Genomic DNA, 13,967 nt, shown 5'->3' on the forward strand with positions numbered 1-13,967 from the left:
CACAGAGCATCCCGCTCCCAGCCCTGATTCCCCGCCGGATCCCGAAGCAGCATCCACAGATCTGGTGCCGGCCGCATCCCGGCGGCAGAACTGGGCCCGTTTCTCCTGCGGAGGCCGGGATGAGAAGCAGCCGCTTCCTGCCAAAGCTTCCCAGGATCCGGTGGATGCCGGAGAGCCGGATCCTGCCGTTGGCATTGAGCATCCCGGCAAGGCCGACGTGGAGGATGCGGTGGTGTTGAACGGCTCCGGGGAGCTGGGGATTCCCGGTAGGAATCCCGGGCATGGAGCCTACCTGCAGAGCTTGGAGCGGAGCAGCCGGCACTGGGTGCTGTCATCCCTGAAGATTCCAGGTTTGGATGAGCCGGGAGCTGGAGCCGAGGTGGATCCCGGCGCTGCCGGCAACGAGGGGGACATCTGGTACAACCCCATCCCGGAGGATGAGGATCCGCAGCCTGGGAGCACCGGGAGGAAAAGTGGGAGCCGCGATGGGGACAGGGAAGAGCCCGCCTGGGATGCGTTGGGAATGGGGGAGAGCTCCGGAGCCCGCAGCACCGAGGAGCTGGGACGGACACAGCCTGGTGGTGAGGAGACCTGGGACCCACAGCCCGGGTCCTGCTCTCTTGGGCACCCATTTTTTTGGGGCTGGGCACCCACCTTATGGGGTTGAGCACCCACTTTTTAGTGCTGGGTACCCAGTTGGATGGTGGGAACGTGTTTTGGGTACCGGGCACCCGCTTTTTGGTATTGAGCACCCACTTTTTGGTGCTAGGCACCCTCTTTCTGGTATTGGACATCGACTTTTTGGTGTTGGGCACCCACTTTTTGGTGCTAGGCACCCACTTTTTGGTATTGGACACCGACTTTTTGGTGTTGGGCACCCACTTTTTGGTGCTAGGCACCCACTTTTTGGTATTGGACACCGACTTTTTGGTGTTGGGCACCCACTTTTTGGTGCTAGGCACCCAGTTTGATGTTGAGAACCCACTTTGGGCACTGGGCACCCGCTTTTTGGTATTGGCCACCCACTTTTTGTGCTTGGCACCCACTTTTTGATGTTGGGCACACATTTTTCTCACTGGGCACCCACTTTTTGGTGCTGGGCACCCGCTTTTTGGTATTGAGCACCCACTTCTTGGTGCTAGGCACCCACTTTCTGGTATTGGACACCGACTTTTTGGTGTTGGGCACCCACTTTTTGTGCTGGGCACCCACTTTTTGATGTTGGGCACATGTTTTTGTCACTGGGCACCTACTTTTTGGTGCTGGGCACCCACTTTTTAGTGTTTGGCACCCACTTTTTGATGTTGGGCACATGTTTTTGTCACTGGGCACCCACTTTTTGACGTTGGGCACCCAATTTGATGCTGGACACCTACTTCTTAGTGCTGGGCACACACTTTTTGGAGTTGGACACACACTTTTTGATGTTGGGCACCCAGTTCTAGTGCTGGGCACTCCTTGTTATTGGGCACCCACTTTTTGATGTTGAGCACCCACTTTTTAGAGCTGAACACCCACTTTTTGGTGTTGGGCACCCAATTTTAGTGCTGAGTACCCACTTCTTGTTATTGGGCACCCAACTGGGCACCTGCTTTTTGGTGTTGGGCACCCACTTTTTGGTGTTGGGCACTCAGTTTTACTGCTGAGCACCCACTTGTTATTGGGCACCCAACTGGGCACCCGCTTTTTGGTGTTGGGCACCCACTTTTTGGTGTTGGGCACCCAATTTTAGTGCTGAGTACCCACTTTTTGGTGTTGGGCACCCAATTTTAGTGCTGAGTACCCACTTTTTGGTGTTGGGCACTCAATTTTACTGCTGAGCACCCACTTGTTGTTATTGGGCACCCAGTTTGGCACTGGGCACCCAGTTTTGCTATTGGGCACCCGTGTTTTGTGGGTGAGGGTGTCCTCAAGACCCACAGACACTGTCCCCGCTCCATAGCATGTCCCCATCCCCTGCATTCCCCATCCCCTTCTCCACATCCCAACCCCACCCCATCCCAAGGACCCTTCCTGTTGCCCTTCCCAGCCCCACTCACCCCTTTCCCCTTGGCACAGGGAAGGCCCCCACCACCCCATCACCTCCCGCCAGCCCCACCAAGAGCCGGGCCCTGCAGAAGGTGAAGTCCCCGGGCACCGTTCGCCGCCTCTCCATGAAGATGAAGAAGCTTCCAGAGCTCCGGAGGAAGCTGAGCCTCCGGAATCCCCGCTCCCGAGGCCACGAGGAGGGAGCATCCCCCTCCGAGAGGAAGGAATCCAGCAACGTCATCAGCCGCTACCACTTGGACACCAGCGTGGCGTCGCCGCGGGCCAAACCCCCCCCCAGAGGTGGCTACTTGAGCGATGGAGACTCCCCGGAGCTTCCGATGAAGGCCAAGCCCCACTGCGACGCGGACGAGGTGGATCTAGGGCTGGATGTGGGTGCTTTCCACCCTTACAGCAGTGGGGAGGCGCCACCCCGCTGCGGACAGCACATCTCCGGCTTGGTGAGCGTCCACCTCCACGGCGTGAAGGACCTGAAGCCACCCCGAGGGGACGGGCGCGAGGTCTTCTGCGTGCTGCAGGTGGACGCGGCCAAGCGGGCGCGCACGGCGCTGCTGGCCTGCAAGACGGGCTGTCTGGGTCTCAACCATACCTTCAACCTGGAGCTGGAGGGCGCTCAGCACCTCAAGGTCATGGTGTTCTCTTGGGATGCCACCTCCTGCCGCAACCGCCTCTGCTGCCACGGCACCGTGGTGCTGCCCCACATCTTCCGCGGTGAGCATGGGGATGAGAGCTTGGGGGGGGGGGTGTTGGATGCTTGGGGGTGAGCTTGATGGCAACGTTGGGCTCTGCAGGGTGCCGTGCCCAGCAGTTGGCTGTGAGGTTGCAACCACGGGGCGTCCTCTACTCCAAGTTCACCTTGGTGGAGCAATGGGACTGTCCCAGTGAGCAGGAGCCGCGCGTCTTCGGCGTGGAACTGGGTAAACTGGTGGAAAGGGAGAAGACGGCCACCAAAGTGCCTTTGATCATCCAGAAGTGCGTGGCTGAGATAGAGAAACGTGGCCTGAAGGTGAGTCCTGCTCAGGGGTGCTGCTTGGAGGGGGGTTTGGGGGAGGGATCCCCCCCAAACTGGTGTCTGGTGGTGGTTGTGGGGGAGGAACGCACCCAAACTGGTGTCTGGTGGTGGTGGTTGTGGTGGAGGAACGCACCCAAACTGGTGTCTGGTGGTGGTTGTGGGGGAGGAACGCACCCAAACTGGTGTCTGGTGGTGGTTGTGGTGGAAGAATGCACCCAAACTGGTGCCCATATCAGTTAAAGGGGGTTTGGTGGAGGAATGCACCCCAAACTGGTGTCCCCATAGTGGTTGTGGTGCTTGAACCCCTCCCACCCCCATCCTGGTCTATACTGGTGTCCCCATGCAGGTGGTTGTGTTGAAACCCCCCATACTGGTCTATACTGGTATCCCCACACAGGTGCTAGTAGTTGAACCTCCCCATACTGGTCTATGCTGATGTCAGCATGCAAGTGATGGTGGTTGACCCCTCCTATACTGGTCTATACTGGTCTCTACCGGAGTCCCTGTGCAGGTGGTGGTGGTTGAGCCCCCCCATACTGGTCTCTACTGGTGTCCCCTGCAGGTGGTGATGGTTGAACCCTCCCATACTGGTCTATACTGGTGTCCCCATGCAGGTGGTGGTGGTTGAACCCCTCCCTACTGGTCTCTACTGGTGTCCCCATGCAGGTGGTGGTGGTTGAACCCCTCCATACTGGTCTGTACTGGTCTCTCCTGGTGTCCCCATGCAGGTGGTGGTGTTTGAACCCCCCTATACTGGTCTATGCTGGTCTCTACTGGTGTCCCCATGCAGGTGGTGGTGGTTGAACCCCTCCATAGTGGTCTGTACTGGTCTCTCCTGGTGTCCCCATGCAGGTGGTGGTTCAACCCCCCTATACTGGTCTATGCTGGTCTCTACTGGTGTCCCCATGCAGGTGGTGGTGTTTGAACCCCCCTATACTGGTCTATGCTGGTCTCTACAGTGTCCCCATGCAGGTGGTGGTGGTTGAACCCCTCCATACTGGTCTGTTCTGGTCTATACTGGTGTTCCCATGCAGGTAGTGGTGGTTGAACCCCTCCATAATGGTCTATACTGGTCTGTACTGGTCTCTGCTGGTGTTCCCATGCAGGTGGTGGTGGTTGAACCCCTCCATAATGGTCTATACTGGTCTGTACTGGTCTCTCCTGGTGTCCCCATGCAGGTGGTGGTAGTTGAACCTCCCTATACTGGTCTATGCTGGTCTCTACTGGTGTTCCCATGCAGGTGGTGGTGGTTGAACCCCCCCCATACTGGTCTCTACTGGTCTGTACTGGTCTCTCCTGGTGGTGTGAACCCCTCCATACTGGTCTCTACTGGTCTCTCCTGGTGTCCCCATGGTGGTGGTGGTTCAACCCCCTATACTGGTCTATGCTGGTCTCTACTGGTGTTCCCATGCAGGTGGTGGTGGTTGAACCCCCCCCATACTGGTCTCTACTGGTCTGTACTGGTCTCTCCTGGTGTCCCCATGCAGGTGGTGGTGGTTGAACCCCTCCATACTGGTCTATACTGGTCTCTCCTGGTGTCCCCATGCAGGTGGTGGTGGTTGAACCCTCCCATACTGGTCTATACTGGTCTCTCCTGGTGTCCCCATGCAGGTGGTGGTAGTTGAACCTCCCTATACTGGTCTATGCTGGTCTCTACTGGTGTTCCCATGCAGGTGGTGGTGGTTGAATCCTCCCATACTGGTCTATAACTGGTCTATACTGGTCTGTACTGGTCTCTGCTGGTGTTCCCATGCAGGTGGTGGTGGTTGAACCCTCCCATACTGGTCTATACTGGTCTCTCCTGGTGTCCCCATGCAGGTGGTGGTGGTTGAACCCCTCCATACTGGTCTATACTGGTCTGTACTGGTCTCTGCTGGTGTTCCCATGCAGGTGGTGGTGGTTGAATCCTCCCATACTGGTCTATACTGGTCTCTACTGGTGTCCCCATGCAGGTGGTGGTGGTTGAATCCTCCCATACTGGTCTATACTGGTCTCTCCTGGTGTCCCCATGCAGGTGGTGGTGGTTGAATCCTCCCATACTGGTCTATACTGGTCTCTACTGGTGTCCCCATGCGGGTGGTGGTGGTTGAACCCTCCCATACTGGTCTCTACTGGTCTATACTGGTGTCCCCATGCAGGTGGTGGGCCTGTACCGGCTGTGTGGCTCAGCTGCAGTGAAGAAGGAGCTCCGCGATGCCTTCGAGCGGGACAGCGCAGCCGTGACGCTCTCGGAGCACCTCTACCCCGACATCAACGTCATCACGGGTGGGTGCCACCCTATGGGTGCCCCTCAGCTCCCATGGCCCACCCTGACGGCCCCATGGGGGGCGGTCCTCTTGCCATAGGGATCCTCAAGGATTACCTACGGGAGCTGCCCACGCCGCTCATCACCCCGACGCTCCACCGTGTGGTGCTGGAGGCCATGACCAAGAGGCCCCCGCGGGTGGCACCGGGGCAGCAGGATGCGGTCACCCTGCTGGAGTGTCTGCCCGACGTGGAGAAGGTGGGTGCTCAGCGCCAAAGGGGGTGCTCGGCATCAAATGTGGGGGGCCCGGTGCCGAAAAGCGGGTGCGAAGCAACAGAAAGCTGGGTGCCCAGGGCCTAGGTGGGGGCCTAACGCCAAGAAGTGGGTGCCCACCATCAAGAAGTGGATGCCCAGTGCCAGAAAGTAGGTGTCCAGAACCAAATTGGGTGCCCAGCATCAGAAAGTGGGTGCTCAGTGTCAAGAAGTGGGTGGCCAGCACCAAAAGGTGGGTGCCCACCATCAAGAAGTGGATGCCCAGTGACAAAAAGTAGGTCTCCAGAACTAAATTGGGTGCCCAGTATCAAAAAGTGGGTGCCCAGAACCAAATTGGGTGCTCTGTGTCAAAAAGTGGGTGCTCAGTGCCAAAAAGTAGGTGTCCAGAACCAAATTTTTGATGCCCAACATCAAAAAGTGGGTGACCAACATCAAAAAGTGGGTGGCCAGCACCAAAAGGTGGGTGCCCACCATCAAGAAGTGGATGCCCAGTGCCAAAAAGTAGGTCTCCAGCACCAAATTGGGTGCCCAGTATCAAAAAGTTGGGTGCCCAGAACCAAATTGGGTGCCCAACATCAAAAAGTGGGTGTCCAGTGTCAAGAAGTGGGTGATCAGTGCCAAAAAGTAGGTGTCCAGAGCCAAATTTTTGATGCCCAACATCAAAAAGTTGGGTGACCAACATCAAAAAGTAGGTTCCCAGCACCCAAAAGGGGGTTCCCATCACCATAAAGTGGGCTCCCATCACCATAAGGTGGGTTCCCAGCACCCAAAAGTGGGCTCCCAGGACCATGAAGTAGTTTCCCAGCACCCAAAAGTAGGTTCCCAGCACCGTAAAGTAGGTTCTCACACACTGAAATGGGTTCCCAACACCCAAAATTGTGTTCCCAGCACCATAAGGTGTGTTCCCAGCACCCAAAAGTGGGTTCCCAGCACCATAAAGTGGGTGCCCAGCACCCAAAAGTAGGTTCCCAGCACCATAAGGTGTGTTCCCAGCACCATAAAGTGGGTGCCCAGCACCATAAAGTGGGTGCCCAGCACCCAAAAGTAGGTTCCCAGCACCATAAGGTGTGTTCCCAGCACCATAAAGTGGGTGCCCAGCACCCAAAATTAGGTTCCCAGCACGCAAAAGTAGGTTTCCAGCACCCAAAATTAGGTTCCCAGCACCCAAAAGTAGGTTACCAGCACCATAAAGTGGGTGCCCAGCACCCAAAAGTAGGTTCCCAGCACCATAAGATGTGTTCCCAGCACCATAAGGTGGGTGCCCATCACCCAAAAGTAGGTTCCCAGCACCATAAGGTGGGTGCCCAGCACCATAAATTAGGTTCCCAGCACCATAAGGTGGGTGCCCAGCACCATAAATTAGGTTCCCAGCACCATAAGGTGGGTGCCCAGCACCATAAAGTAGGTTCCCAGCACCATAAGGTGGGTGCTCAGCACCATAAAGTGCTTTCCGTGTCCCTCAGGCCACCCTGACACGGCTCCTGGACCACCTGAGCCTGGTGGCCTCGCACCACGACCTGAACCGCATGAACCCCCAGAACATCGCCGTGTGCTTCGGGCCGGTGCTGCTCACCCCGAGCCGTGGCACCGGCACCCACAGCAGCACCCACAGCAGCACCCAGAGCCAGGACATGGCCAGCGCCGTGGACTTCAAGAGGCACATTGAGGTGCTGCACTACCTGCTGCAGGCCTGGCCGGGTAAGTGGGGTCACCCCCCATATGGCTGCTTTTGGGGTGCCCCCCGTTCCCAGTAGCTGATCCAGTGTCCCCATTCCCAACTAAAGCTCCATGCCCCCCCTTTGTCACCTCCAGTAATGGGTGCGCCCATTCCCAGGCCCCCCACATCCAACATCTCTCTTGGGGTCCCCCTAATTCCTGCTGCTCAGTGCCCCCCATTCCCAGTAACTGATCCAGTGCCTCCATCCCCACACAATTCCCATGACCCCCATTTCCCCCCCAATTCCCATTGCCTATTCCCACCAGTGTTCCCATCCCCATGCCCCCCATTTTCCCCCATTGCCTGTTACCACCAGTGTCCCTATCCGCATGACCCCCCTTTTCGTCACATTCCCAGCTCCCATTCCCACCTCTGCACCCATCCCCCTGCCCCCCTTTCCCTCCCCATTCCCAGCTCCCATTCCCACCTGTGCCCCCATCCCCATTGCCCCCCATTCCCAGCTCCCATTCCCACCTGTGCCCTAATCACCCCCATTCCCAGCTCCCATTCCCACCAGTGCCCTCATCCCCATTCCCCCCCCATTCCCAGCTCCCATTCCCACCAGTGGCCCCCTCACCCCCATTCCCAACTCCCATTCCCACCTGTGCCCCCCTCACCCCCATTCCCCCCCATTCCCAACTCCCATTCCCACCTGTGCCCCCCTCACCCCCATTCCCCCCCATTCCCAGCTCCCATTCCCACCTGTGCCCCCATCCCCATTCCCCCCCATTCCCAGCTCCCATTCCCACCTGTGCCCCCATCCCCATTCCTCCCCCATTCCCAGCTCCCATTCCCACCTGTGCCCCCATCCCCATTCCCCCCCCCATTCCCAACCCCCATTCCCACCAGTGCCCCCCTCACCCCCATTCATTCCCCCCCATTCCCAACTCCCATTCCCACCAGCTCCCATTCCCACCTGTGCCCCCATCCCCATTCCCCCCATTCCCAGCCCCATTCCCACCTGTGCCCTAATCACCCCCATTCCCAGCTCCCATTCCCACCAGTGTCCCCATCTCCCCCATTCCCAGCTCCCATTCCCACCAGTGCCCTCATCCCCATTCCCCCCCCATTCCCAGCTCCCATTCCCACCAGTGCCCCCCTCACCCCCATTCCCAACTCCCATTCCCACCAGTGTCCCCATCTCCCCCATTCCCAGCTCCCATTCCCACCTGTGCCCCCATCCCCATTCCCCCCCCATTCCCAACCCCCATTCCCACCAGTGTCCCCATCTCCCCCATTCCCAACTCCCATTCCCACCAGTCTCCCCATCACCCCCATTCCCCCCCCCATTCCCACCTGTGCCCCCCTCACCCCCATTCCCCCCCATTCCCAACTCCCGTTCCCACCTGTGCCCCCCTCACCCCCATTCTCCCCCCATTCCCAGCTTCCATTCCCACCTGTGCCCCCATCCCCATTGCCCCCCCATTCCCAGCTCCCATTCCCACCTGTGCCTTAATCACCCCCATTCCCAGCTCCCATTCCCACCAGTGCTCTCATCCCCATTCCCCCCCCATTCCCAGCTCCCATTCCCACCAGTGTCCCCATCTCCCCCATTCCTAGCTCCCATTCCCACCTGTGCCCCCATCCCCATTCCCCCCCCATTCCCAACCCCCATTCCCACCAGTGTCCCCATCTCCCCCATTCCCAACTCCCATTCCCACCTGTGCCCCCCTCACCCCCATTCCCCATATTCCCAGCTCCCATTCCCACCTGTGCCCCCATCCCCATTCCCCCCCATTCCCAACTCTCATACCCACCAGTCTCCCCATCACCCCCATTCCCCCCCCATTCCCACCTCTGCCCCCCTCACCCCCATTTCCCCCCATTCCCCCCCATTCCCAGCTCCTATTCCCACCTGTCCCCCCATTTCCCCCCCATTCCCACCTGTGCCCCCCTCACCCCCATTCCCCCCCATTCCCCCCCCATTCCCACCCGTGCCCCCCTCACCCCCATTCCCCCCCATTCCCCCCCATTCCCAGCTCCCATTCCCACCTGTCCCCCCATTTCCCCCCCATTCCCACCCGTGCCCCCCATTCCCCCCCATTCCCCCCTATTCCCCCCATTCCCAGCTCCCATTCCCACCTGTCCCCCCATTTCCCCCCCATTCCCACCCGTGCCCCCCATTCCCCCCCATTCCCCCCCATTCCCACCATTCCCCCTCTCTGCTCCACAGCGCCCCCCCGAGCGCCGCGGCTACGCCTGGAACTGCCGGAGGCGGCGGTCGTGGCCCGGCCCCGGCCCCGCGGCCCCGAGAGCCCCCCAAGTAACCGGTACGCGGGGGACTGGAGCGTGTGCGGCCGCCAGCTCCTGCTGCTGCCCGGGGCCAGCGGCACCGGGACCCCCGGGCACGGGGACCCCGGCGGGGGGGGGACGACCCCTTTCGGGCTGCGGGAGGAGCCCCGGCTCAACCTGAAGGACTTCGATGCGCTCATCCTGGACCTGGAGAGGGAGCTGGGGCAGCAGATCAACGTGTGCCTGTGAGCGCGGCACCGGTGGCGCTGGTGACGGCGGCACTGGTGACACTGGACACTGGTGACGGCGGTGACAACAGACACCGGTGACAGCGGCACTGGTGATAGCAGCACTGGTGATAGCAGCACTGGTGACACTGGACACTGGTGACGGCGGTGACAACAGACACCGGTGACACTGGTGATGGTGGCACTGGTGACACTGGACACCGGTGACGGCGGCACTGGTGACAGTGGTGGCAACAGACACCGGTGACGGCGGCACTGGTGACAGAGGTGGCAACAGACACTGGTGATGGCGGCACTGGTGACATCAGACACTGGTGACAGTGGTGGCAACAGACACCGGTGACAGCAGACAGTGGTGACAGTGGTGGCAACAGACAGCAGTGACACTGATGACAGTGGTGACAGCAGACACTGGTGACAGCGGACAGCGGTGACAGCAGTGACAACAGACACCGGTGACAGTGGCACTGGTGATAGCAGCACTGGTGACACCGGACACTGGTGATGGCGGTACTGGTGACAGTGGCACTGGTGACACCGGACACTGGTGACAGTAGCACTGGTGACACTGGATACTGGTGACAGTGGTGACAACAGACACTGGTGACACTGGACACCGGTGACAGCGGTGTCATCAGACACTGGTGACAGTGGTGGCAACAGACACCGGTGACAGCAGACAGTGGTGACAGTGGTGGCAACAGACAGCAGTGACACTGATGACAGTGGTGACAGCAGACACTGGTGACAGCGGACAGCGGTGACAGCGGTGACAACAGACACTGGTGACAGTGGCACTGGTGATAGCAGCACTGGTGACACCGGACACTGGTGATGGCGGTACTGGTGACAGTGGCACTGGTGACACCGGACACTGGTGACGGCGGTACTGGTGACAGTAGCACTGGTGACAGCGGCACTGGTGACACTGGATACTGGTGACAGTGGTGACAACAGACACTGGACACCGGTGACAGTGGCAGTGGTGACGACAGACACTGGTGACGGCAGTGACAGCGGCACTGGTGACAGTGGTGGCAACAGACACCAGTGATAGCGGTCACCAGTGACAGCAGACACTGGTGACAGCAGTGACAGCGGACAGCGGTGACAACAGACACCAGTGACAGTGGCACTGGTGATAGCAGCACTGGTGACACCGGACACTGGTGATGGCAGTACTGGTTACAGTGGCACTGGTGACAGCGGCACTGGTGACACTGGACACTGGTGACAGCGGTGACAACAGACACTGGTGACACTGGACACCGGTGACAGCGGTGACAACAGACACTGGTGACACTGGACACCGGTGACAGCGGCACTGGTGACAACAGACACTGGTGAGGGCAGTGACAGCGGACACTGGTGACAGTGGCACTGGTGACAGTGGTGGCAACAGACACCAGTGACAGCGGACACTGGTGACAGCGGACACTGGTGACAGCGATCACAACAGACACCGGTGACAGCGGACACTGGTGACAGCAGTGACAACAGACACTGGTGACACCGGACACTGGTGATGGTGGTGACAACAGACACCGGTGACAGCGGACACTGGTGACAGTGGCACTGGTGACGGTGGTGACAACAGACACTGGTGACAATGGACACGTGACAATGGACACTGGTGACAGCGGCACTGGTAACAGCAGACACCGGTGACAGTGGACACTGGTGACAGTGACACAGGTGACAATGGACACTGGTGACAGTGACATGGGTGACAATGGACACATGACAATGGACACTGGTGACAGTGACACGGGTGACGATGGACACTGGTGACAGTGACATGGGTGACAATGGACACATGACAATGGACACGTGACAATGGACACTGGTGACAGGGGTGACAACAGACACTGGCACTCGTGACAAGGGACACTGGTGATAATGGACACTGGTGACAGCGATACTGGTGACAACAGACACTGCTGACAATGACACCAGTGACAGCACTGGTGACAATGACACTGGTGACAATGGACACCAGTGACACTGGCACGAGTGACAACAGACATCAACATCAGTGACAGTGCCAACAGACACCGGTGACACTGACATTGGTGACAGTGCCAACAGACACTGGTGACAATGCCAAGACCATTGACAGTGATGACACTGGTGATGATGCCACCAGACACCAGTGACAATGCCAATACTGGTGACAACGATGACACTGGTGATGATGCCACCAGACACCTGTGACAATGCCAGTACCGGTGACAGTGATGACACCGGTGATGATGCCACCAGACACCAGTGACAATGCCAATACTGGTGACAGTGATGACACGAGTGATGATGCCACCAGACACCAGTGACGATGCCAATACCGGTGACAGTGATGACACCCTTGATGATGCCACCAGACACCAGTGACAATGCCAATACTGGTGACAGTGATGACACCGGTGATGATGCCACCAGACACCTGTGACAATGCCAGTACTGGTGACAGTGATGACACCGGTGATGATGCCACCAGACACCAGTGACAGTGCCAAGACCATTGACAACGATGACACCAGTGATGATGCCACCAGACACCAGTGACAATGCCAATACCGGTGGCAACGATGACACCAGTGACGATGCCACCAGTGACAATGCCAGTACCGGTGACAGTGATGATACTGGTGATGATGCCACAAGACACCAGTGACAATGCCAGTACCGGTGACAGTGATGACACTGGTGATGATGCCACCAGACACCAGTGACAATGCCAATACCGGTGAGTGATTGCACCAGTGATGATGCCACCAGACACCAGTGACAATGCCAAGACCATTGACAACGATGCCACCAGTGACGATGCCACCAGTGACAATGCCAATACCGGTGACAACGATGACACCAGTGATGATGCCACCAGACACCAGTGACAATGCCAAGACCATTGACAATGATGACACCAGTGATGATGCCACCAGTGACAATGCCCATACCAGTGACGATGACACCAGTGACGATGCCACCAGTGACGATGCCACCAGTGACAATGATGCCACCGGTGATGATGCCACCAAACAGCAGCACTTGCCTGGAGTTGCCTTCGATTTGCACAGCACGGAGCAGGAGGGACCCGATGGTGACACCGATGCCACCAGGGCTGAGGTGGGGACCCCCCCACCCCCCCATCTGGGGCGGGGGGGGGGGGGGTCAGAGGAAGGATTCGGGGCCTCCTTTGGCTCTGGTTTGGTTGGAGATGGCCCAAGTGCCTTTTTATCCCCTTGTCCCCCCACCTTGGGGCCCTCCCCACAGTTGTGTCCCCCCCCCAAGCCATCAGTATTAGGGACTATTGACAAGGGTCCATGACTGCCTTTTGCACCTCATGAATGGTGATGGGGCACCCCCATATCGCCCACCCCCAGCTGGGTGACAATGGGGACCCCCCCCCCTCCATTGGGACCCTTGTCCACCCCCCCCCCAGCCCCCCAACCCCATCAGTATTAGGGACTATTGACAAGGGTCCATGACCTCCCTGGCTCAGTCCCCCCAGCCCCCCTTTTGCACCCCAAAAAGGGTTCTAGGACACCCCTATGTCACCCAAACCCAGCTTGGGTGGCAATGGGGACCCCCCCACCCCCCATTTTCCAGTCCCCCCTCACAGTGGGGGCAGCCGGTACAGGGTGGGGGGGCTCAGCTTTATTTATTGCACCATCACCACAGCCTCTTTGCACCCCCAAAATAGACCCATTGACAGTGTTACGGGGGGGACCCCAAAATCCTCTCCCCCATCCCTTCCACCCCATTACCAGTATTATGGGGGGGACCCCAAAATACACACCCCCCCCCCCCAAAGCCTTGCTCAGTATTAGCCTTAAAGGAACCAGCTCAATGTGAAGCCACCAGGGTTAGTGCCTGGGGTGGGGTGGGGGGACACCCACAAAGGTGTCCCCTGTGTGTTGTCCCCCCCCCCACCAAGGGTGGCCTGACCCCCCCTTATCCTGCCACTGCCTTGTCACTGTCACCAGCAATAAATGACACAAGCTGCACTTGCCACCGGGCTCTGTGTACGGTGGCATCTAAAGGGGGGGTTATATGGGGGGGACACTGATATGGGGGTGACATTGATATGGGGGGGACATCGATAAGGGGGGGACATCGATAAGGGGGGGGCACAGTGCCCAAAGTGTCACTTTGGGTGTCCCCGAGGCGTTGGCACCCAAATGATGACGGGGA

General features: G+C 58.7%; 1 protein-coding gene across 1 annotated transcript; it reads left to right on the forward strand.

Moving 5' to 3' along the window:
* Window positions 1–4: 4 nt before the first annotated feature.
* SYDE1 (synapse defective Rho GTPase homolog 1) lies at window positions 5–9,780 on the forward strand (the record flags this gene model as incomplete). The annotated part of the gene is made up of 7 exons (XM_062635983.1): window positions 5–581; window positions 2,059–2,757; window positions 2,838–3,052; window positions 5,197–5,323; window positions 5,404–5,561; window positions 7,040–7,274; window positions 9,467–9,780. Coding segments are annotated over 7 exons (2,319 nt in total), but the record flags the coding sequence as incomplete, so codon positions are not given.
* Between the last annotated feature and the right edge of the window lie 4,187 nt (window positions 9,781–13,967).

The sequence above is a fragment of the Pezoporus occidentalis genome, unplaced genomic scaffold (assembly GCF_034315485.1).
Source record: "Pezoporus occidentalis ecotype Australia unplaced genomic scaffold, CSIRO_AGI_Poc_V1 ctg460, whole genome shotgun sequence".
NCBI classification, from domain to species: Eukaryota; Metazoa; Chordata; class Aves; order Psittaciformes; family Psittacidae; genus Pezoporus; species Pezoporus occidentalis.